This window comes from Gymnogyps californianus, chromosome 4, assembly GCF_018139145.2.
Source record: "Gymnogyps californianus isolate 813 chromosome 4, ASM1813914v2, whole genome shotgun sequence".
Lineage (NCBI taxonomy): Eukaryota > Metazoa > Chordata > Aves > Accipitriformes > Cathartidae > Gymnogyps > Gymnogyps californianus.
In genome coordinates, this window is record NC_059474.1 from 1,326,274 (window position 1) to 1,352,689 (window position 26,416).

General features: G+C 46.3%; 1 protein-coding gene across 1 annotated transcript in view; it reads right to left on the minus strand.

The window, feature by feature from the left end:
• The window catches only part of EXOC6B (exocyst complex component 6B), a 325,017-nt gene that overhangs the window by 68,598 nt on the left and 230,003 nt on the right, over positions 1-26,416 (minus strand). The window contains 2 exon segments of the mRNA XM_050895357.1: positions 6,033-6,106; positions 18,659-18,800. Of these exon segments, the coding sequence (XP_050751314.1) occupies positions 6,033-6,106; positions 18,659-18,800 (216 nt within the window).

A 26,416-nucleotide genomic window follows, 5' to 3' on the forward strand; every position in this document is an offset into this window, starting at 1 on the left:
TGATAAAACTAGCTCAAACCCATCATTGCTGGGTAATTAAGAATTAAGGCTGCAACTGGAACATGTGTCTTCACACCTTTTGTTTCCTTAGAGCACAAGAAGATGACATTTGCAATGAAAGATTAATAGAATTCAACATTTCGCTTGACACCGCTTGGGAGGCAGCTGCAGGCAGGGAGCGCAGGACCGCTCTCAAGAGCCAGCGAAGGGCTTCAGATCGCTGAGCTGGAGAGGAGAATGTGGCAGAGGCCATGTAGCAACGGTTAAATAATTAAAGCAAGCACTATTAAACAAGGACAGAACACAGGGTAAACACAGGAGTAAAGGGATGCAGTTAAAAGGAGAGGAGAGAATGTAAGTTAAGTGAGATGTAGAATGTAAACGTTGTCTTCCTATGGTAAAAGTCCCCTTGCAAAGGGCATTAAACACTAAAGATGAGCAGAAACCAAAACGTACAAGAGTGCTTCTCAAAGAAAAATAGTGTCTAGATCCCCCATGTTGCAGCCTTTGGCCAGAGCAGTGCAACGGGCATTTGGGGGAACCAGCTGAGCTGCGAGGCCAAGATGGGCAAGGTAGGGGGCCAGGGGGATGGCAGTCTACCGAACAATTTGGAGATGGAAAATAGCAACTGGCAAGGAAGTAGATGAGCTGAAACCCATGAGTCACCTTTTCATCTCCGCCTTACTGCATCCAAGGATTAACACGGCAGCTACCTGTCTGCAACTTTCTTATGACAGAAACTTGTGCTTCAAAGATGCAAGCAAGTACATGTGAAGAGGAGACATCTCGTCGAGATAGTTAACTTAATTGATCGTCCCTCTAATACGATTTTCAACTTCCGTTGCATCTACCAGCAAAACAAGCGGGGAAAAATAAGCCAAACCAGTTTCACATCTAACGAGCCTCTCTCCACGCCACTGCACGCTCATGGCACTGGCAGTCCCTCTCTCAGCAGGCTCAGGACTGGCTCCGAGGCTCCCCCAACGTCTTGTTTTCACACTGCTCCTCAGATACCTCATTAGACTTGCAGGGCAAGGAAAACCACATTTAACTGCAAAATATAAAAACAGGTTATAAAAAACAAGCCAGGACTTCCTGCCTGGTGGGAACAACCCGCATGCCGTCCTGGATGCTGCCTCGGAGCTCTAGGGGGGACTGTCTCCACCTTCCTACCATCGAACTGCTTCAGGTAACCGAGAAGAGAGGTGGCCAGAAGCCTTGCAGTGTCATGTCAAGGCACAGACCCATGGGGCCTTGGCCCTTCAGCCCAAATTTGCAAGGGCTTCCCCTTGGCCACTCTGCCTGGGGCTGGGTATGGAAGCCCTGGACTACATGGTAGCAGTAGAAGACAGAGCTACATCTCACTTGATGCAGGCTCACCTTGCACAAGTTCAAGCCTCCAAGTGCCTTTAAAGCAGCCAACAACCAAGTCAGATGGAGTTTTAAAAACCCTATCGATCATCTGATGTTTTGATAAGAAGTTAAGCTGGATATCCACGAATTATCGTATCTCAACGTAACCTCAGTTTGCTGTTCCCTACAACGGAGCAGGTGGTTCCTTAAAACCAAGCATAGAACCAAGAAATCCAGGTTTCCCCATGGGTCTCTCTCAAGGCTGAGTCTAAGGGATGAGTTCACACTGCAGCTTTTCTCCTCTATCTCGGCTCATATTTTCAGAAAAATGTGTAGGGCTGTTACACCTTTGAAGCCCACCAACCAAATACGGCCAAAACGGGCCAGAAGGTTCAGAAGCCATTGGCGGAAATTAAGATGGACACAAAGGCAGAACAACTGCGCATTTCATACGACTAAAAGCTCCTGCCTAACTTTGTATTTTGTCTTCTAAATGAAAAAAAAAAAAACCAACCCAGTAACTATGCAAACAATGCAGAAGAGATAGGAAACCTGTCTGAAGGGAAGAACAGGGCACAGAGCAGGGATGGAAAGGAATTGTGTTTCTGAAGGGAACACTCTTTTATTAAGCATCTCTATCAGAGGTAATAGGGAAAAATTAATGCATCAGAGGGAGACCTCTCATTACCCAGCTGGCTGGCATCCAACACGAACCCACAATAACCACAACTGGCTTTCGAACACAGTAAAAAGACGCACAAAATGTTTGCTGTTGGACAAGCGGTAAGCAGAAGAGCTGTTCCACGCCCAACGATAGCGCTTGCCTGTCTTAACCTCACTGATGGGGTCTGAAGAGCTGATGCTCAAATTCATAACTACCGACAAGTTACAACCGTAAAGTAAAACACAAAAATGATGCAGCAGAAGAGTGGAACCTCCCTGTCCTCATCCCTTGCACGTCCGTGTGCCTCCAACAAGACGGGCTGCTGCCTGCCTTTCTCTAAATCTCCCTCGATGCTGAAGTTTGCACTTGCAGAGGAAATTCAACACACAGGATTTATAATTCTCTGGACAGACGGAGAGGCCTAGAGTAAGGAGCTCTAATCCATCGAGTACGTTCCCTCGCTAGAGCCCAGAGTGAAATTCTTCGAGTGCTGGAGACAGATTTTCCTTGGCGGGCGGCCACGAGTGTCGATCTGGCTTCTAGGAGAGATCAGCATGGCTGTGGATTGCAGCGACTTCACAGACAAACATAAAACCTTCCTCTTCAACTAACTTTCTTATAATAAACCCATGAAAATGAAAAGCTAAAACATTTCCAGCTGGCCAGAAGCTGCGGAGAGAACAGTGAACTTATTGCATGTGCAGGCTCGGGGCTGATTTGAAAGCTCCTGGAGATCTTCAGTGGTATTTGGACAGAAGCGCCTAAGTCACTTTTGAAAGAAAGACACAGAAGACTAAATTATTTAGGCGCCTTTCATATTTTAGCAAGGTTATTTATGGAACTAAATTTATTTCAGATTTCTAACATATAGCACTGAGTGCTTAAGAGCAAAGTTTAAACTTTAAGGGGAAAAAGTAACTATTGCTTCCTTGTAAAGCCTTAAGTATTTGAGTATCACTGTCAGACCCTTGTTATAAAAGGGCTCTTACAGAAGGATTTGAGATGCAACTTGGTTTACTTTATCACTTCATTAAAGGTATTTGTGGATTCAGAATTGTCCCAGGATGGGAAGAATAGTCCCTTTTTAAATTACTGTCTGTTCAGAATAGCAATTTTGATTCTCTGGGCTTGACTCTTTTCCTCTTTACCAGACGCTGATGGAATTGCTCCCAATTTCCTTGAGCGCGAGGGGAAAATCAGGCTTTCAATGTGCAGAGGGATCTTACACTTGAGTCTGCTGCACTGAAGAAGGAGGAACTCTGCTGCTCCTAGACAATGACATTTTTATAGGGCTTATTTTCCACTACAAGGATCTGTATTCAAGACACAAACCAAATCACTACATTTTTCTACCATTTTATATTCTATTGTACTAAGAATTATTTTTGATCATTCCCTTAAACTTAATCATCCCACATTACTTTGAAAGTTTTCTCTCATCTCCAATTGCTCTGTAACAGCTAGTACTGAAATATATTGGGAAGGGAGGGGGAAATCTCTTTAATCTCCCTACTTACTTGGTGCATTTTTTGCCCAGTCATTTTTCCTCCCTACGTAACCAAGCCAGACTGCTTCTGCCTGCTCGTGCAAAGCCAGGTTAATTGACAGGACGGCTCCAAGGTAAGTATAAACCTACCTGAAATATAAACCTGAAATTACTTTTAACATTTTGAGAAGCCTGTCTGCATTTCAGGTTGGAAACACCCTTTCACCAGCTACGCCGGCACTCCTTCCCGGGCGAAGGAAAACAGCCAGAAACACAAACACTTTCAGGTGGTACCTTTTTCCCTGTTCACAGCTTTAAGTCAATATTGTGTTAACATTTAGCAGCTCAAAAGAGAAAGAACGCAATGCCCAAAAAGAAGACATTAAAAACAAGTTGAAGAACAAATTAAAGACCTCTCTTTGTTGTACCTTCATCCATCCACCCTTCCAGCTATCCCTTGCTCCCAGGCCCTGCAGCTGGAGCTGCAGTCCAACAAGAAGCACCACAGCGGTGGGAGCATTGGAGCTGTGATGGCCCCAGCGCAGCCAACGGAGCTTCACACAGATGGAATTTGGTGACACGTTACGTGTCACGGGATTAGGTCATCGACAGGATCAAGGGAGCTGGGAACTATCTCATCTTTGCACGTTATGGCTAATCTCAATAAGCCAGTGATAGGGGGATTCTTCTCTACTTGGAGCAATGAGATGTTGTCCATTATCTGTGCAATCCTTGGCATCAACAAGCATCCCTGTCATCCAGAAGATCTAGGACTGCCTGTCCTCACCTGAAACTCAACAGGCCAGAGCATCTCCCATTTCTCCTTGCAACATTCAGAAAAGCTATTATTTTTAAATGCAAGAAAAAAAGTTGGGACTACCTTCCAAAACAAAGAAGAAAATGCCGTGTACAAAGACGACCGTTTGACAGAGGAGGAAGAATTGTAGAGGGCTACTGTTCAGCTTTCTCCTCGCCCGAGCTGAATTCATTTGGCTGCGTTTTGCACTTATGAACCGTACAAACATTTCACTGCTAATGCACTGGCTCAGAGCAGCTGAACCTCACCAAGCACTTTTAAGGCATTTCATTCTTCAAACAGCCACAGCTTTCCTCTTCAAAATCCCTGCATTCATGTCTTCGTGCTTGGAAAAGGACCAAAGCCTCCACATTTCCTTATACCCAGGAGGTTGCGAGCGCGTTGCGTACTGCAGTCAATAAAGTGCCAAGAAGCTAATGAAGATAAAAGTGTCAATGCATAGCAGTGATAACACACACCTTTCCCATGTAGCTCTTCTGACCATTTTGCAAACAAATTTGGCAGTTACTGGCAGGCCCAAGTCCGAAACGTGAACGCGCGGCACCTCCGTGTTATTAAACTTACTGCTGCTCCGCAGAAGTGTCATGGCATGACAGATTGCTCCCTGCACGTCAATTGGATTCAGAGAAGTTCTCAAACCCTTATGGGTTAAAAGCAGCTCCAGCATGAATCAGAGTCCCAGTGGTAAGGAGATCATCGATACAAGGGATTATGCAGATTTAAGAAATACCCTCGGCACCCGAAAGTTTTCAGAATGCAAACTACGTCAACCCTGAAAACAAGAGGCACTGCATCATGATGGCAGGAGGGACAAAGCCAGGGGGGTTTAACAGACAAAAAAAGATTGTTTTAATAGGAGAGAAGCATCAGTCATTGAGTCTTACTTCATTCAGACTTTCTATCCAACCCATCCATCTTCAGTGCCAAGAGATGACAGGACCACCTCACTTTTTCCCCCCAGCCTAGTATATCAATAATGCCCATTTCTACCCCAAACAAATGACTCGCTGGAATGGCCCTTTTCCCTAAATTGGCTTGCCAAGCCCCACAAATGCCTCAGTACCTGCTATGGTCAACTTGGCTCTAACGGGGCCCCCTCGAGAGGTGGGCACCGACGGGTGGAGCCTTCCCCAATCATCTTCCCCAACAGCCACTTTGTCATTCATGGCTGGGGACCATCTGCAGAAGAGGGGTCTGGGGAGGGGGGGGGTTGCCGAGCCAAAGACGGACACAAACGGGCGCGCACACAGGCATACCCTCCCCACACAAGCCCGAATGCAAATGCCTTCGCCCTCGCAAAACGCCTCTGTGGGCATTATCTGTGAACAAAAGTCCTCGAGGCGGGCGGTCTCTGCATCACTGCTCTCTCTGTTAGCACCACCTGCTTGGCGTCAGCCGGGAGAGTCGCCGAGTTATCTTTTTGCCGCGTCTGCAGAAGCCAACGGGAGCACAATGGACCCCATCGGCCAGGGTCAGGCATGGCTTTCTTTCTCGCCCCCGTACCACCAGCCCTTTTCACCTCCACCATCTCCAGGACCCCGGAGCGCTCAATAAGGAGGTGGCTTCGAGCGCAGGGAGGAGGAGGGGGGAAATATAGGTCTCTGGCGTAAATCACTGACGCCGTTTCCCCTCCTCTCCCTTTCCTTAAGACCTGATGGTCTTCAGTCACACATCTTAAAAGAAAAACAAAAAACAAAAACACAAAGACTTACTTGTCTCAAGTCGATGAAGGCCAACTGCAGCGTGTCCCCTTGGAACCCAGGCACTGGGCCGGATCTGGCAAACTCTGTGGGAAAGAAAAGAGGATAAAAAGCGCCTTTAACTAACCATGGACAGGGAGATTGGCAGACGGATGACAGGGAAGACAAGAGAGGCTGGGGGAGAGGAGGACCGTGCTTCTAAGGAGTCATGTCTCCCTCCCTTCAGCGTCTTTGTTCGCCCTTCAAAATTCGTGTCATCAAAACACCATTAATTCCACCGTCCTGACAGCAAGGAAACTGTACTAATTCGACCTGAAATTTATTCCCATGAGCCGTACTGGGCTTCAGAGTATTTGTTTTGTGAATGGACAAACAACTCGCCGAGAAGAAAGGGGGGGATGGGGGTGGAAAAGTTTTTCCTCTCAACACAATAAAATCTTCAGCTGTGAAACTCTTTTCAGTTCCGAAAGCTATTTATATTTTAGGGCGCTGAAGGAATTTTCTAATTTCACGCCTGTCACCAAGCTCCATAAGCATTCATCAAAAAAATATGCCCAGCCGCATCATTAATTATTCGGCAGCAGATTATTTGCATTATCTGGTATGGTGTGCTATTGCCAGCGTACAGTCACCCCAAATGGGAAGAATCACGGCCATTATGTGGCATATTTATTTATGTTGGATGAAGACATCTGACAACTGAATAACATTGGCTTCTAAAGCGAAGAGAATATTTTCAAGGCCACATTTACCACCTTCCAGTGTAATCTGGCCAAAATTTCATACTTAAGTCATTTATTTTTCTTCTAATCCATTATTTAAACCAAGTCTAAAACCACTGAGGGGGACTTGAACAAATCCACGTTAGAGGACCTTAGCTCTTCCATGCCATTTAACAGCTTTTACTTGGTAGCGCTCATGAAGCCAACGACTGCACATATTCAAGTGTGTCTTTTGAAGATAGGCCTGAGGTTGGTCCTGCCCAACTTCACTTAATTTTCACCCTCTCTAGTTACAGAAGTAACGGCCTTATCTCCGCTCTCTGTGCAACTTTTCATCACCGAGAGGACCTAACTTGCGAAGCCGCAACTCAACATCATGAAAGACTCGAGAGGGAGCTTCTGCCTTCGGCTGAATTTTGTTGCTCCTGCAGACCCCGAAGATGCTGCACGCTGGACTGAAATGTTCTCTTGAGATGCAACCGAGCGTGATGGCAGAAAGGAAGAAGGGAGAGAAAATATACACCAACATACAGATTTTTAAGTTACATATGGCCCATTATCGCCCAACTATTCCGGTTTTTACCATACAGGAACCCTCAAAACAGCTCCTGCAGCTCCACAAAGCTGAGGACTAAGGATGGCTTGGCAATAAGGAAGGAGGATTTTGCCTTCTGTCTCCGGGACTACACAGAGGTTCTAAAGGACAAAGCCTGTCCTTTCCTTAAACACTAAGCAGAGTCATTTCATGCCAGACGGTCTTCTCCTTGAATGCTTCTCCTTCCAAAAGTTATCTCATTTTCAAGCAAATGCCACAAAAGAAAGAAAACAAATCATCACAGGCCTATTTTTAAAGACTTCCTCTACCAGCCCAGTCATATGATCAGCCCTCATGGCTCTAACGAGAGCAGACTAATGAATTAGACATCGGGATTCAGCCCTGTTCCTCAACTGCCTTATTTCTGGAAACCAAAGAAGGGTTATTTGTCAGCTTTCTTGCTCCACCTTCCATTAAAATCTTGAGATGGAGAACATCCTTCAATACAGACACAGGTACCTCCAGGGGCACAGTGGCCAGTTTTCAGACATCCACGACTTTGCTTTTTAATATTTTCAGATGCCAGAAGAGCTCTAAGATTGAAACGATCGCTCATCTTTGCAGTGATCAGTCAAGTGACAACTGCCACAGGACAACAGCAAACACGGCTGTAAAAGCATTACTTTTATCCAACGTTACTACTAGAAACAAATAATAAAAAATAAAAAGAGAAAGTATGTACATGACTGTTCACATTTAGATTTTGAAGAGGAAAAGCATGAATCAAAGCCAGGAGAAACCATCTATGGTTGTGCCTACAGACTTTGCCACTTTTGCCCAGGACGGGACTGGACAGAGGTCGGAGCTGCTCAGCTTCCAGCCAGTTTCACTGACCAATGCTGCAATATTCAGGCTGCATATACTCCAAAGTGAGTTTACATTTAACCTTCAAAAACTGTTTTAATTAATTCTAACTGTAAAGGCATTTTAATGTACGTTTGCTATAAAATTTGACTGCAGCTTGCCTGAGCCAGCACACACACGCAAGGGAGGACTAACAAGGGAGGACTAACACAAGCTCTCTGACTCTAATTTGCAAGAGATAAATCATCTTTACGCATTCGCTGTACACCCCACTGTCTCATCTGGAAAAATTATCCCAAAAGCCACATCAATCCTAAAACACCCCCACTTTGGAAAAGCACATACCTGAGAAGCTAAAAACTTTGAGATGCGAGAAATAGCGTTCGAGCATCCTCTCGAGGGATAAAACTGCCCTGGGAGGCTCAGAGTCGCAGACGTCCCTGGCTTCAGGTACCCAACAAACTGGCTGAACGCTTACATCCTACCCTCTAAGGATGGGGTCACATCATGTTACTAATTATTTTTGGAGAAACACTGGAAAACAGAAACCCTGAAAGGACTGCAATGAAAGAAAATTTCTATTTTGGATTGAAGGGCTTTGCAGCTGCTAGGAATCTATTTAGAAGCACGCATGGAGTTGTGAAATTTAAGATCTTCCCGAAAGCATGAATTTCAAAACCTCATGAGAAAATGCCTGTGACTGGGCCTTGAATGTTTTCACAAGACTCATGAATTTATCACTACTGTCGTGAACAACCCAAGACAGATTTCATCCCAAGACATGGTTGCTCGTTAGCAGCTCACCTTTAGCTGCCTCTTACTAAGGAACCGTATGGGAGGAAGGCTGGGAGAGTTATGGAGTGACACTGCCCTTTAACACTGCACATTACAACAACGGTAGCACGGTGAACCAACATTTGCTTGAACAGCAATTCTCATCAAAAGAACGGATCGGAGTCTCTACTGCATTAACAGTACACCTGACATCCAAGAAGTGAAATGACGTATGAGATCATATTATTTGTATTACAGAAGAAATGAGATCAAGAATACGGCTCGGACGCTAGAAGAAAGCTGCTACAGCACTTGGCTGTAAGGAGCCCGAAGAGGAATGAATGCAATGCTTCACCCCACGGTTGTTATAAAAATAGCCGTACCTTCTGTAATCGTAGGTCACATTTTACATACCAATGCCACAAACCTATTTTGAAGGAGGAATGAACAAAGTCTTAAAGAAAAAAAAGAAACAAAGCAGAGAACAGAGCTTTAGAGGAAAGACACAGCCAGTTCTTCTTGGTTTTAATCTCTTCAACCAGATTTCAGGATAATTTTCTCGGAACAACCAAGCACAGTGCTGGCCTCAGTACTGTCGGATTCGTTTATTGTACCGTCTCCACTACCAAGGCAAGTGGCAAACATAGCAAGCCACCTACAGTACAGCCCCTTGAGCAGAAAATCACAAGAGAATAGAGCAGATCAGTATGCGGCTGTTTGTACAAAGCATTTAGCCAGGCTAAAGGTTTGAGAGACTTGTGTTCAGGCCAAAAAAGTAATGTCTTTGCAAGGTCTACAGGCTTGGGCCACCCAGGGCAGGTCACAGGGGGACTCTAACCTCTCTTCCAAAACATTTCACCGATGAAAGAATCAAGGAACAGGAACCGTTAAGCCCTTTACAATGAACAAAGAATAAAGAGTTCAAACGCACACCAGAAAAGAGACATCCACTGTAAATTAATTATACAGAACGGGGGAATCTCTTTTTGTATACTCTACACGGCTACGCACACAGGGACAGAGTCCTACACATATTGTGCGGTTAAAATGAACACAGCTGGTGACTTCATTCCTCAAAACCATCGTTTTAAGGCTAAGATTTTCTCTGGATTACACGACACCGCCAGAATTCATGACAGCAGACCTGTGAGATCGAGGTTACAGCAGCTCCTGGTGAGGGGAACCTGAACAACCTGCTTGCGGTTGTGTCAGCCAGGAACAAGATTTTGTATTTGGGGAAACAACCATCTCAGTATGCCTCAATGAAGAATGTAGGTCTCAAAGTCATCTTCCTTAGACAAACCCTTGGAAGACTATCTTAGAAAAGCCAAGCGACAGGATCTCTTGCACCTTACCCAGAGGCACAAAATGACACCTTGAGGATACTCAAGCTGAAGAACAAATCCCTGCGTGGACTCTGGAGAAGCTCGCAAGGGAAAAAAGGTGAGAAATGATGGGTAGGAACTGAGGCAAGAGGAACAGAGAGAAGATCCCAATTTCCATATTGAGCTTATACTTCACCCACACCATTCCCACACAGCCCTGCTTTGAAGCTGTTCCCCATTATAGGCCAAATTATCAAAGCTCATTCCCATCTGGGGAATTCCAGAGAGCTGCAGGGAGAGGGAGGAGTTATCCAAAATACACTGAACTGGGTCAGATTAAATAAAAATTTCTACCCCTCTCCGTCATTTGTTCCTCTGATGGAACAAAGATGAGCCTGGAGTCCTGTTATTGCGTAGAAACGGGTGGTCCCAGGGGCCACAATGGTCTGCTGACAAGGCTGAGGAGCACCCACAGCCCCAGAGAGGAACTCCTCACTGATGAACCACTAGATGTTTTCAAGTAGAAGAAAAGGAAGCTCTTCAGAACAAATCGTATGAGATGTGTGCCAAGAAATTTGGTCCCTGCCAATCCATAGGACAGGTTTACAGAATCAAGTTACAGATCTATACAGGTTCCCAAACCCATAACCCAAGATGTACAGTGGATGTCTCTTAGTAGGTACGAAGTTCTCAGCTCCGTTAAAATACTAATACTAGGAAAAGTGGAATGTGCACATCTCACCATTAGCTCATTCGAGCTGCAAAGGTTGACAAGCATCAATAGTATGTGTCCATGATGGGTGGGGGAGGGAAGGTGGGTGCAGAGCTGAGGAACTGTGTGCTCTTAAAATTACTTAAACAAAATTAGGTGTGGACTGAGGCGTCTTCTCTTCCTAGAGTTGCAAAGGACTGTAAGGATGGGTAAATAAATATCAAGGGGTATCCTGGTAACAAAGGAGAACACAGGAAAGTGTTGGAGATGGAGGATATCCAAAATGTTTTAGCAGACAATAGAGGTTGGAGACGAGGACAGGAGAGGCTGAGATGACACCGTGGGATTAGCAACAGGTTTACAAAGGAGACAGAAGAGAAGGAGGACATAGATAGAAATACTAAAGCTAAAACGCTGAAGGAGACAAGGTGACAGATTATAGGACAGGTGAAGGGAGAACATAAGGCAAAATTCGGGTGATGGTTAGAGATGGCGGAAGCAGGCAGGAGGTCTCCGTTCAGGGGCAAAGTAAAATGGCTGGAGAGAAGTTCATTTCTCTTTGACGTCATGCAAACTCCCAGGATTTGCTCAAGTCAGACTTGCAAAGACCACTTAAGCACTGTGCTAAAGTAGAGAGCGTTGTCCAAATACTTCCCATCAGCATCTAAACAAAAAGGGCACGTTTTTGGTAGCTCATTGATGGGGAGTCATGCGCTTCTCCTCCATGCATATTTATACGCACTAATTCACCAGGCATCGCTTTCTTCACCGCTGCGAGTACTTTGTAACCTCTAAGAAAGGTCAGCTGAGGGAAACGAAGGCAGCACTAAATAAATTAATGATATGCCCAGGGGAACAAATTCAGGGAGAAATAAGGGAGAATAAATCTAAGCGTAGGAAGGTGGCACAGCCGTGGACCAGAGGCTCCCACTTCCATGCCCTCTGTCACTTGGCGCACCAATAATTTACCCTTCTCATTTCAGAAAGCACGTACAGCAGCGCTTGGAAGACAGCTCTGCTGTCAATACAAATCACCCCACTCCATTTTAACAGCAGGAAAAGGCAAAGTTTTGTTTCCCAACGAGGGCTGAGTTTTGACAGGTGAAGAGGTGGGAAGGAAGCGATGTGCTCCTCTCGCCCTCCGAGGGAACGGCGCAGGTCGCAGGCATCGCGAGCAACAGGCAGGCCTGGGCAAAGCACTGGGCAAACAGAGGGTCTGCAAGTTCCCAGGGATGAGCTGAGCTACGTGCTTGTACAGGCATCAGGATCTGCTTGCTCCACGATGAAAAGGTGTTCTTTCAAGCCATCCATGCAGGCAGCTCATGCAAACTGTGCTCAACCTTCTATTTGGGACAGTCTAGGACACTAATGGCTCTTCAATCAACAGGCAGCAGCTTTCTAAGCTGCCAAAATCCATGATCCAGTTCAGTCATGTGCCTGTACGCTAAATACACCCGCACACTCTTGCAGCTCAGTACCCTTTTGCTGTTTTTCTTGCTGCTCAGCCCCGCTCCAGGTTGCCGTGTTCCAGGATGCAGTGCCAATGCATGAGCCCAAGCCAGCCCTACGGAGGAAACGCAAGGGAAGGAGCTGCGTTTATTCCTGATGCGCGCAATAAAGCGTTATCGAGCGCTACGATGAGCTGAAATTTAGGCAAGAAAAGTCACCAGGAGGGAAAACAGGGATGCTGAAAGAGAAGGAGTATCCGAGCGTGCTGCAGGGAAGGAAAGCAGCCTTGCCATGGAGCAGAGCATCCCCAGAGTGAGCCGTGGAGCAGACCTCGGCGAGGCTTCGTCTCAGACGTCCCAGCAGCGGGAGGCAGAGGAATGGCAGTCCCAGTCCGTGGTGAGGGAGCAGCACCGCGGCGAGTGCCCCAGGGCACGGCAGGTGCCGGAGCCAGCACGGGTGGAAGGTGGCCAGTTTTCCGAGCGAGGCTTGGCTCCGAAACAAAGGTTGGAAACCCCTGGCTTGGAGGACACTGCCTTCAGGCACTGCAAGGCAGGTGGCAAACCAACCCGCTACCTGGTGTGCCTCTTCCCTGCTCTTCCATCAGCTTCATCTGCCACCCATGTACCATCATTGACCGCTGTCACCCCAGCCTGCAAACTCCTACCACTCCAATATTGCAGTGTAAGGAGTTCCTACCAACTGTCCAAACCACAGCCGTGGTCCTTTCACACCATCACAACCCAGGACACACATAATGCAGCTTTGTCCTTCATCATGGGCTAATACGGGTCCCCTCCCCGGCTCTCGCCGTGGGTGAGGAGCTCACACACACATGGTTACCACCAGCTCAGCCAGCACAGAACCACCACCAGCTGCAGTAACACAACCCTACGTAGGAGCCCTCTGTCTCAGGAGGATCTGCAGCTTTTTCTTTTAAACATATATCTTTTCTTTTTAACCATACATCCGAGTGGCACAGAGAGGCACTTGACTGAGGCTGTGAGCCACTAATATAATAAAAAGCTATCAGGTATTGCAAGATTTGAAGAATCATAGAATCATTTAGGCTGGAAACGACCCGTAAGATCATCGAGCCCAACCCTAAACCTAACACCACCAAGTCCACCACTAAACCATGTCCCAAAGTGCCACATCTACACATCTTTTCAATACCTCCAGGCATGGTGACTCAACCGCTTCCCTCGGCAGCCTGTTCCAGTGCTTGACAACCCTTGCAGTGAAGAAATTTTTCCTCATATCCAATCTAAACCTCCCCTGGTGCAACTGGAGGCCGTTTCCTCTTGTCCTATCACTTGTTACTTGGGAGAAGAGACCGACCCCCACCTCGCTACAACCTCCTTTCAGGTAGTTGTAGAGAGCGAGAAGGTCTCCCCTCAGCCTCCTTTTCTCCAGGCTAAACAACCCCACTTCCCTCAGCCGCTCCTCATAAGACTTGTGCTCTAGACCCTTCACCAGCTTCGTTGCCCTTCTCTGGACCCGCTCCAGCACCTCAATGTCTGTCTTGTAGTGCGGGGCCCAAAACTGAACACAGCATTCGAGGTGCTTCAAGAGATCAGCGTCGGTGGCATGGAGGTTTCTCTCCTGATGTGACCTGCTCAATCCTTTCCCTCTGTTCATTGCAACATCCCCTTTTCTCCCCCAAAACACGAGCTTTTGCTGGTGCATTGCGGCAGGATGGATACCAGCAAGCACACGCTGCAATACCCTAAAATCAGGGAGTTCGTCCTCAAAACCGCTGTGCTCACCAGTAGCGCCGCACACGCTAATCCCCGACGGGTTGCAGGTTGGAAGAACGTCAGGCAGCCGTTTGCACGGTGCCAAGCCCGCAGCCTACGCTCGAGGGAGAGGACTCCTCCGGCGTGGTGGGCAAACCCCGGCATCTTACACAAATAACGGGATTTCCGCGTGAGAAAGCCCTCGGAGCCAGATAACGCAGCCAAGAAGGAGGTGGCGAACGGCTGCACCGGGACCCGTATCGGCACGTTTTGGCACACTCGTGTGTCGGGTTGGAGGATTCCTCAAACTGGCGGAGACATCTGTGTTTCTTATTGACTGCCCCCAGGAGTGGGCTGACTGAAAATTGGGAGTTTAATGAAATTTTAAATATAATTTTTACGGCGCTTTTAATTTCTCATAAAGCAGCAGTTAAAAGACTTTAGAGATTATGGAACTGCCTATTTTATGATCTAAGTATTGTAAAAACAATCTGCCTCAACCACTGCTGGAACCGGTTACATAGATGGGAAACACTTTTGTAGGAGCGAGAGCAGCTCCCTTTCTTTTTGGTTTTTCGGTCGTAATCTCCAAATCTGGGTTGTTACATTTGATTCCCACTACCTCTGAGGTACAGGAGATATGAAAAAATTATATATGTACCAGCACCAGAAGGTCCAAAAAAGAGCAGAGCAGGGAACTGGGTAACAAGGCACGTGGCAATTACAAAAAGCACATTGCACACACTGTTAAATCTTGGGTTACAGATGTATTCTGGAAGACAGCAAACCCATTTTAAAAAGCAAATGCCTATTCTGAAAAAAGCATCACCTCCTCTATTTACAGGTTCACAGAAATATTTCTGTTAGGTTTTTTTTTTCCTCTCCAGAGTCGTTTTTTTTCCCTCTTTTCAAGTTGGCTCGTTGGGCCGGAGCCAGAACTCACTCCTAAATTGAGACATAATTAGACGTGTCCTACTGTGTCTTTCTGGGCAATTCATTTAACCTCTATGCCTTATTTCACTTCAGGTTTAAATAAAGAGGTGAGAGAATCTCTCTTGACTGCATAAAAAAAAAGAGCTATGTAAAGGCAAGCAATAAGAACAAGAGTTACAACTAATACCTGGCCAGCAACAGATGTTTTAAAAATTACTTTTGCCCTTCCCTGGACGTCAGCCGTGCCATCCACGCACACACATCTCTGCAAAGCTGCACCAAAAGACTTTCAAACCTCTAACACACACCTTGGGAAACAGCTTTTTGCTGGGGAAAAAAAGAAAAAAGAGGATATCCACCTCAACGGGCAGGACTGGTGCCTTACGCCTCCTCGAGAGCTTTGTCCAGCCGGAGGCTCCAGCCCCGTGGTCTCACCGGGGCGGGAAGGGGACAATGCCACAGGAAAACAGCTCGCATTTTTCCCAGGTTTCTCTCATCACAGGCAACCTAACAGGATTTTTACAACTTTGCAGCTCCACTCTTTCTTGCCTCTTTCGCACCAAAAATGCTGCTGACGTATACGGGACTATTCATATGAACAAAATATGTAAGATTTGGCTCTTAATGTTTATTTAATTTACTATTTCTCCCCAGTCCTCCGAAAGCTTTCTTTTTGAAGGTTATAAAATTAATAAACTGTATATTCAGTGCTTTGAACATGCAAAACAAGCACATTTCTAGGGAGGGGGGATTTATAGTGCAGGCAAGGGGTCCCATCACGACCTCGTGCTTCTCCCGAGCACCATCCGGGCTTGCACGTGCCTGGTTCCAAACCTTAGCCTGACGCAATGGTTCCTGCAGCTATTCCCTTTTTACGCTGATGGGACAGCAAATTATTTATAAATCAGGAAATATTTTATGAAGCCACTAGTCTGGAGAATTAATTTACCGGTGTCTCGTTTTAAGCCTAAGCCACCATCTTTTTCACCTCTACAGTTGTTCTCTATTGCGTATATAAACCCATTTTCTTGTAATGTGTATTATATCTCCTCTAATATAGAGCAAATTACCTGCACCACCTTCAAACCACGCTTAATATACGGCTAAGTCCTTTCATTAATTTGCCTCACCACTCTCTTAACCAGCTTATACCTTTAGCATCCACAAGAGACTTAAACAAAAGGCTAATAAACTCTGGGATCGAAACTCTGAAGCCCCGTTCCCACATCACAGAACTCACTGGAAGTGCTCCAAACAGCTATAAAATCCTATTTTAATACGATAAGTACATGATAAAGCTGCTAAACTAGGTAAGGCTTGGGGGTCTGGGGAGAGGAAGAGGGCTGGAGGCAGAGACACAAAGTCATATATGCAACTGGTATAATAAGGGTGCTGAGATTCGCACCTGTGCTTTCAGGTAAAAGATAAAAAAAACCCAAAAATCCAAACAAAACCCTTTCAAATTGAAACATATTTTCTGAACACACCAGTTCACTCTCGGGATTGGCTTTTCCTAAAATTAAAATCTTGATGCATTGCTTCTCAAAAATAGAACTAAAATTATTCCTGGTGTCAGCAAAGCCACCAGACAAACCCGCAGGGACGAGGGAACGCATTTTTGCTGCCAAAAAGGAAGAAAAAGACTTTGTCTGGGTTTACCGTTCTGGGGGCTGACAGTGATGGATAGGAAGGTTACAGCACCAGCATCCGTCTCCATTCCCCTGCCCGCGACGGCATCTCGGGCCGGGGCTGGGGGGAGTGGGTCGCCTGCCCCGCTGCTCAGGTTGGCGTCACCTGCTCTTGAATGTCTGAGTGCTCCTGGTTTTTGTCTCACAAAACAATTGGAATTTAAGGAACCATGCTTTTAAACCTGATATTAAATGTCATCCGTTTTACTTAGCAACGGGGGCTTTTAGGGAAGAGATGCTGCTTAGTGACCCACGTTACCGATGGGGCGGAAAACTGCAGGGTTACGAGTCTGTTTGCAGCCAAAAGAAAAAGAAGGAAACTATTATTAATGACAAATGCTTCCTATTATTCTCAGCAACATCGCCTGTCCCTCTGCGGACACCAATTGGGAACACAGCTGCTACCAGTGCAGCCCCAAACCGCTGATGGGACACAAATTAGACAGCAAGAATTTAGGGCTCAAGGCGTTTCTGAAAGAAAAATAAGGCATTGCTTGCATTACGACATATGATATAGCTGCAAGTTTAGGATACGATTCATTAAACAGCCTGCTCCCAGGCTACTAAGCCGAGTGCTGGAAATAAGCAAAAGGACATTAAAAAATTAAAATATACTCCCTACAAACACCAAAAATCTTACTGGGTGATCTTTCTCAGAAATAAATTTAATCTCAGTATTGATAGGTGCATCCGAACTTAAAACACGATCAGCGAAACGTTTTGTAAAGGGTGGAAGAATATCTTTTGACAGTGTTAAGTACCAGACAATGATAAAACCAACACAATCGATTTCATTGAGTTAGGAGGGACAGGAAAAGCAAACTCACCGCTATTTAGGCTCCGGTACCATTCGCACCGAGGCCAGGGACTGTTTTGCTGTGGGGTTTAATGGGAGCCGCATCGGGCCAAAGAGCATTTCAGAAGACTGCAGTAAACAGGTTTATCGTGATCTAAACAAGATACATTCCAATCTCCACCTCAACTAAGAAAACCAAAAAGGTGGGTATTTGGAAAAAAAAACTTCCACAAAACGCTTTATCAAAGATTTCCTGAACTCTTCATCAACCCTATCAAGCTCTGCGTTTTCCATAGCCACGGTCGCTAATCCATCCCAATATTAATCCCAATAATAAATCCATCCCCCTCATGAGGGAGAGAGGTTCCTGTGCAGAAACGTGTTCACCCTGCTTTAGCTTAATTATAAAAATAGGAAGGAAAAAAGCTTTTTTTTTTGTGCTATATTTTTTTAACCCTTCTATTGAGTAGGTTAAGAAACAACTTGAGGGAAACCTTAGGATTTCAGAGCTAACGCAAGTGTAAGCTAGATGAACCGAAATGAGCGGGGTTGAGAGCAAAGCCATGGTGCTGGCACCGCGATGCTCCACGCACACCTCTGAATAGATGCAGTCATTTTGTCACAAGACATCTCTTCTCCGTAACAGTGACTTTGCAAAAAGGGTTTGCTTTGAGAAAAAATTCCCTGCAGCAGATAGAGAAGACAAACAGCTGAGGTCAGGAGAGGACCAGAACTTCTTAAGAACATAAGCCAGTTATTGTTTTCCGAAACAGTCATAAGTAAACTGATTTTTGTTAGCCCTCCTCATGTTTTACCCACTCTAATCCCTCTCATTTTTATAATACTTCATCTCAAAAAGCAGGGATGGTCTGGAAAGCATCAAGGCGGCATTAAAGAGAAAAAGGAAGAGTAAAGCTTTGATCTCTTAGAGTTTGCTGGGCTGCTTCTGTCCTGAAGATATTGCCAAGTGTCATCGTGGACAGCACCAGCGAGCTCTGCAGGCGTTCACCAGTCCCATGCTTGCATCACTAAAAGCCCGGCTTGGGTCCCGACACACAAATGGGCAAAGCAAGACATGGAAAACGAGATGATTTTGCGTCTTACGTTCACACTCCTCCACGTCCAGGTTGAACTGTTGCAAGGCACCCAGCGTCAGCTGCCGCACTTCGGCTTCCAGCAGCAGCTGCATCAGCGAGGTGGAGAGGTGTTTGCACGCCGACATGCAAGCCGTCTGCGCCACCTTCCCCTGCAAGAGAAAAGGAAGACTTATTAAGGCCATCGAGCACAAAAGGCAAGAGGAACTTCTGTAGACCAGGACTCACCAGTCCAGCCTCTGTAACGTGTCCCGCCTGCTACGGGACCTTCACGTAGCGCTCAATCTCACAACCACCGTTTTTAAAGGGAATCACCTTCTAGGACTCCCCGTTGCTACTAGCAGGGTTAGACCTTGTCAGGTGCAGAGTGCCTGGGAGCAGCTCAAATCCAGGAGAACCTTGGGATGTTTAGAGCTCTAAGCATCTCTCATTATCACATCCTAACGTGGGCAAGACAACGTACCGTATTTTATTCGACATCCTACATAGATTGCCTGAAGTAACCTCGTTGATACGTCACAACAGTGCCGATGACAATTCAAAACTCCAGCCTGCAACTAAACCAGTGTCTATGTATATTCCAAGACAGGAATTTCAAAATCCCTTGAGGATCCCAAAGGCTCATAGTTCGAGGTTTAGCCTTGGCTACTGGGGAGCAGATAGCCAGGGCCACGCCATTGTGACAACGGTGTCTCTAGCACGTTGATGCTCTTCAGCCCACTTCCAGCACCGTGCAGCGCCTTCCAGATGCCAACGGGGACCGAGGAGAAGGAAACATCAAGGCAAGGAGGTGACTGAAGAAGTCAGTTGTGTTTACACGGATAGGATTGCTCCCCAGGGCTGGGTAGTGGGGAATAACCTCAAGCACCCGGACGCATCCTGCACCTGCTTGTACCACGGGGAACGCAGTTATCAACGCTTGCCTTCTCCCGAGCCATCCCTAATTTGTGGCAATTAAACAGGGGGTCTACAGGGAGGAGGCCACGGCCAGGCTGCCGTGCGGAGAGAAACTACTTAAATCCCTTAAAATGTTCGAATCTATAACAAAAGCATGAAAAGTTACGAGTTTCAGCTATTAAGGAAATAGAGAACATTGTCGGTAAATATTTATTTTTAACACTTTTTCTCTGAGCCACCACAGTTATGTTTCACTTTTGAGGAACAATTGAGATCTCAAGCCATAAATCATGTGAACAGTTTGCAGCAAGAGGAGTTACCCTAGATAAGCCTTCCATTTTCCGATCGAGAAACAATTGCAAGGCAAGAGAAGAGTAATCACGACAGACAATTTAATAGCACGCTTAAATTTTTGAACTGTGGAATTCGAAACAGCTGATTTTCAAATTATGGGTGAAGCCCCTGCATTAACAGAACTGAACCGTCAGGTAGGAAGCGCAGGATGCCTCTGAGGACTCACGATGTTCGATGAAGAGTGGTATTAAGGAAAGGGACGATGGTTGGGGTAGGGCTGGGCTGTGGAACAGCAGAAACAGAGATGGGTGCTCAGAAAGCTCCATCTGCTGTGAAAGGCCATAAGCAGGTCACCGAGCTCGAGCACCCACGCCCCGACCTGGCTAAAGCATCAGCTACCGGGAGAGCCACCGTCAGAAGAGAGGGAAGCTGATGAGCACGGATGTGAAGAACTGAGATCCTCCATAAAGACCTACAGATTCTTGATCCTCTTGAGACGCCACGAGGGGACAGAGGAGAAGACCTTCCCGAGAGCAACACAGATGTCCCCGCCCAGGTGCTGGCTGGCCTGTCCCGCGGAGGAATGATGCTCTGCCTCGTAGAAGCCCGGTCCATCCAAGGACCAGGCTCAGCAGCAAGCACGGAGCACACTCTGCAAACTGCTTCAGAAAATCCAAGTTGACTGACCAGGAGCATAGAAGAAAAACCAAAGCACCCATAAGGCCATTACACAAACTCAGACCATTAAACAAACTCAGACCAAAAAAAAACATTAAACAAACTCAGACCATCTCACGCACACAATGCTTACAAAGCTGAGGTTTCTTTTACTCTTACTGAATTTATTTTGCATCACAGCAGCAAGTCTCACAGGTTACAGGTGCCACGCTCTCAGTGAACTAAAACCAAGCATCATTTAAGGGCGCTCAACATGTGGGAGCATTTATTTTTCAACCTATCCAAATTTCTCCCTCATTTCCAAATGCTCAAAACATTTCTCCCATTCCTCAGATATTGCTGTGTGCCATGCAAAATTTGTGGCAGATAAGATTTGGGAGATAAGATTTGGCAGATAAGATTTGCACAGGTCTGCAACGTATATTAAACCCATAAAAATGGGGAAATCCTTTGGCACAAGAGCACAGACTCGCACAAACCCACTGGCTGACGCTGCAGAGAACGATCCTGATGTCTGCATGTGTAACCCCACGATAATATTTCTGGATAACGCTGCTACCCTGAAAACAGTTTCAGCAGGAGATTATGTTTTCAATTGCACACAAAAGACTTTAACAGGCTTTCTTGAAAACAGGGAGTGGCTTAGGAGATCTCACAGATTTTTACAAGCACTTTACAAATTGTATTTAAACTGGGATTAAAGCGAGGGGTTTACGCGGTGTTTCAAGCTAAGTATCACAAGTTTCATTACCGCAGCACAGAGAGATGAGCAAATCTTTGATGCATGTGCTGGGAAGTGTTTTTACCAGCTTTGCAAAGTTGTTTTGGATCTTCAGGCCATATTCATCTTCAGCAGGAGGGAAAAAAAAAAATCATTTATTATTTAAAAAAAAAAAGAGCAGACCCATGCATTACGGGGCAGGGTACTTCATCTCCGCTGTTCGCTGCCATTCCCAGGCTCCAGGAGCGTTCGTTACTCACCTCCAAACAAACACCTTCACTAAAATTAAGATGAAGCATGGCAACCATAAAGTTTAGCGGAGCCCCGGGTTTTTTTTTTTGCTTTTCATCATTTACTTGTGCCCTTCTGACACATTCGGTTATTTAAAACACCGCTCGTGCCAATTCCTCATCCCCGACCGCAGTGGGAAGCGCGCCACTACCCGACTGTGATTTTTCTTCATTACTTCCAACAGACACTTGAGTTTTTGCTATGACCGAGCTAGTTTTGATGTGTTATTGAGCAGAAGACTCAGAAGGAAGCAGAGGATGAGAAAGCCATGCCCTGGGACCCTCACCCACGCTGGGCATGGGGGACAGGGCTCCTTACCCTTCTTGGAAGGGCATGAGAAAATCCCAACGAGTAGCTCACGCTTGCACATCAGCAGGAGTTTGCGTAGATGGTTGCAACCCTTGGAGAAGCCTTGGAGATGCTCAACCCCAGGTGAAGTCAAAAGGAAACTCCCCCCCAGGAAGGTTTTCTGCCCCGTTGACAAAAATTTAAGAGGAAAAACCTTCCTGCACGCCAAGCAAGGGTCGGATCAGCACGCATGGAGGTACCTAAAGGGTTACCTACGCCTCCAACAGCTGCCCCGCCGCACGCATTCCTCCAGCCAGCCAGACTTGCTCGAGTAGAGAGTGAATGACAAGCGACACCGGGAGGGCGTGAAGAAGAGCAAATAATTGAGATGAAATGTCAAGTTAATAAGCCGAACGCGAGGAAGACGGGATGGAAAAAGTAATTTAATCATCAGGGCTCGACAGCGCAACAACTCTGCTGAGTCTTCACCACGAAAGCGATGTGTACGTGGTACTTTAGGACATTCTTTGCGAGTATTTTCTACCGCGGCTCGTTGCAGAGATGGTAAAGGGGATCCAACCGACAAGCCCAGGAGCAGCTTCTGGCTCAGCCTTCCCTCCTCCTTCCTTTTTCACACAGGATTTGGCCAGGCCCAAAACTTTTTTCAGGTGCAAACGTGCACTGCGTCTTTGAAAACTCTGAAGCTGAATCTTCTCATGCCAGCTGAGAACCCGACCTTTTATGTCCGTTATCCTTAAGGTTTAAACACCTAAAAAACATTCTGCTTTAAAAAAGACTCGGTCTTTCATCTTAGATTTAAGAACATACACCTGCCTGACAGTTTAGATCCAATATTACTGGATGAAAGACAAAAGTATATACAGGTATTTTTTTTCCGCCTTTTAAGCATTAATCCTTTTTTCCTTATATTTACTATTAGAGGGCTTGGAGATGCCACAGGGGTTTAAATCATTGTGCTAAATGTCTGGCTAGAGAAAAGAAGGTACCACCAGGGATGACCAGCATCTCACTCCCTGGACACCAAGATTTAAAACCCTTCCAGAATTTATGTTTTTCACTCGTATAAATAAGACTGAACCTACCTAGCCTTCTAAATAAGACTGAACCTAACCTTCTAAATAAGACTGAACCTAATTCTTTTCTGCCTCACCCCTACACTCAGAGCAACAGATGCTCACTTACAGCAGCTCCTTGTAAGATCAGTAACGGCTTACGAACATCAATTTTAGACTATTTCCCCAGAAATACAGTGCAATATCTGCTTGATAAGCTGCTGTTGTTGACAGGAGAAAAACCAGCGCCAGGACACTGATATATCACTACTAATAAGCTGCTGCTGCAAGTGAAGAAGGTTGTTTGTATTCACACTTGGGACGGTTTGGGCTGCACGCTGGCAGATATCAAGTACATCTTCATACCACAACGTGCCCATCTTGGTTCTTTGGCACTTATTTACGATGGAGGTTCACTTCATAGTGTTATATTTTTCCCCCCCTGGTTCATTTTTCAGCTTTCCCGCAGTGCTGGGAGGAAGAGCCCGCACTCGCCCCCTGGCACCTGCCCAGCGCACCGACACGCGGAGCCGAGCCCGTGATGGACGTGTTTTCCACCAGCCTCACCCCCCTCCCGAAATCATTAACTACACCACCCACGGCAGCGGTGTTGGGACATGTGCCTCGGCATGGAGATTGAGCAGGATGACTCCGAGATGTCAACCCTAGACATCGCTGCTCCTAGAAAACCCTGCAGTTCAGAGGAGCCGCCGCGCTCAGCTGGGATGGCGCAGACCTCCTGTTAATTACCCTGATGATTTTTGCGAGTGCGTGGCGGAACCGGTGGCACTTCCAAAGGCTCTCCCCGTGCCAGTGCCCTGAGAAATCGCAGAGTTACGTCCTGATCCCGCTCCCCGGCGCGGCTCCAAACCAACTCGGTCCCTGCCTGTATTTCAGAAATGCTTTACCTGCCTGAACGCTGCAGTCCCTCCAGCTCAGGAACAATTTATCTAAAATGCAAGATGCGATTTGGAGAGGAAGGCAAAGGAGGAGGAACACAACCACGACCTGAGATGTCTGCAGAGAAGGGGACAAAAAACCACTTTAAAGTCACCAATAGCTCATTTACCAACTTGACACAAAACTGAAGAGCTTAAAATTTCACCAAGCAATTCCAGGAACACCTCTATAGTATCACTCATTTATTCAAGACCTTTGCAAACCTCTTTAAAAATGAACTGGATTTGTGTGGGGGAGAATAGGGGTCATGGGTGAAAGTTGACGGAGCTCAACAGCCAAGATGCCCAAGCAACTGCCCGGCCACCCCCATCGAGCTCCAGCTTGGTCCAACATTCAGGGAAATAAAGCAATTCTGAGCGTATTATCAGAGCAAAAGCCACGGGGTTTTGTTTTGAGACTCAAATTAGTTTGTCATCATTTTTTCCGGCAATGAATCCCTCTGTCCATGGCCTTCGGTGCAACCTCTTTACAGTTGGGGTTTCCATGACACCTCTCAAGGCGACGCTGCCCTCCCTGCCCCACCAAAGCTTCCTCTGGGCACACGCGTAGGACATCTAGAGAGATTCCTCGTGGCCATGCCAACCAGTGGAAGGGTAGAGTCAAGCCTCTGAAGCTCTCTCAAAGACGCAACCAAAGGGCATCTACCAGAGCACATCACCATGGGCTACTCCCCATGGACCCCACCAAGTCAATCACACTTCACGAGATCAGCCATGAAATGATTTCTTTTCATCTGTATTTCATCCTTGGGCAGCAGATGGAAGCCTCCGGGTTCCCAGGAGGACGGGCAGCCACCGTGGGGAAGGTCAGCACGGAGGCTACGGAGCCAGCACTGCTCACGGTAGCGCGTTTGTTTGAAAATAGCAAATATGTTAACAATTAGGGAAAGGAAACGCTGAAAGGTTGCCTTGTTAATTAAGGAACTTGCTATCAAAGGACTCATTAAAAGCTACTGAAACAGAATGGTTGTTAAAATAAATACCCATTAATCTTAACATGCAATCAGGAATATGCTGCCGCTCCCCACCTCATGGCGGGGGGAGAGGGGGCTCCTCGGCACACACCTACCGCTGCCAGAGCCACTGTGGTGGCACGAGCTGGCAACGGCCACCGACCAGACGGTCCCAGAAGAGACCTGAGCAAGTTGCCCAAGGGACCCCATCCCACCACCCTGCAGCAGCACCTCTGGCTTTGTTGAGGAGGAACCTGCCGGCGCCTCCTGCTTTTCGCTTGGCCAAAATTAGGTGCAACGTGGTCACTGAAATGCAAACAAAAGTTCTATTGTAGCACCGAGAACGCTTCCATCGACTCATCAAAGAATTAAGGCAGCATTTCCATGAAAAACAAAGCCTGACAGGTTTCAAATGGTCTCAGAGTTTCCAATTATTTTTATTTTTTTTGCTACCAACAGAATTTCTTTTTAATCTGCAACAAGTATTGGGATTGATGTGATTAAGTATATTTGGACATGCAAATCCATGGACTTCATACAACAGAAAAGCGGGCCAAAAAATTGGAATTCCTCAATATTAAATGTCCACTGTTCTATAAACACCACAAGTTGTCCCAATAATTTCAACACTGAATTTGCTGACTTTTCCAATTCATAATGCAGTATTGGTGGAATATTTTGCAGAAGAAGGAAACATGATGCTATAATACTGAGCAACTGTTCAGCAGCATAAAACCAAGAATAATCCTGGCAGATACTTTCTGTGCGGGCACAGATGAAGACTTCAGACCCTGCAGACCCCCAGGCGTGACCTCCTCCTGCCCCAGACGCCTCTGGACTCTCCTTGCTCCCGGCAGCACCGGAGCCCCAAATCTCACTAAACCATGGGCAAAATCATTAAATCAGCTCTGCTAACTGTTAAGAGGAAAATTTCCTGGCTTGCCCTTGCCATCCCGATTTGCCAGGTTCTTAATACCATTTTTTATTGCCTTTTTTTTAAACAATTGTTCCGCAGTCACTGAAGATGGCAACAAAACCCCAAACCATTACCCAGATACATTAGTGCTTCCTAAACAGTCAAAACAAATGTACAATGAGTACTTTGCTGGTTTTAAGAGGTTTACTTAAAAAAACAAATAAACCTCTCATTAATTGCCCAGAAATCCATTTTCAATTTTTACAAAGTGGTTTTGTGGGGGGTTTTGGTTGGTTTTGGGGGGTTTTTTTGTTTGTTTTGGTTTGGGGTGTTTTTTGTTTTGTTTTGTTTTTAAAAAAAAGCTATGGATCTGCACTCAGTATCTTGCAAATAAAAGTGAGTGTATCCAGGACAAAGAGGTCCAGGAGCAACAAGCAAAATGGATGGTCAAGAAGACCTCTCTGCATTGACCAAGCCTGCAGGCTGGTGCATCAATGCCACCCCAAGCAGGATGGTCTCCAAAGATGCCCCCTCTGAAGGCAGGATCTCAGCTGGCATCGACGACCAGCTTGGCCACACTAGCCTCTATGCGATGCACCTCTGATGGTATGGAGAGGCAACGACACAGGGAGTGTGCTTTCAAAACCAAAGCTTGTACCTACAGACCCAAAGGATGGGATCACATAGACCCAGTGGAG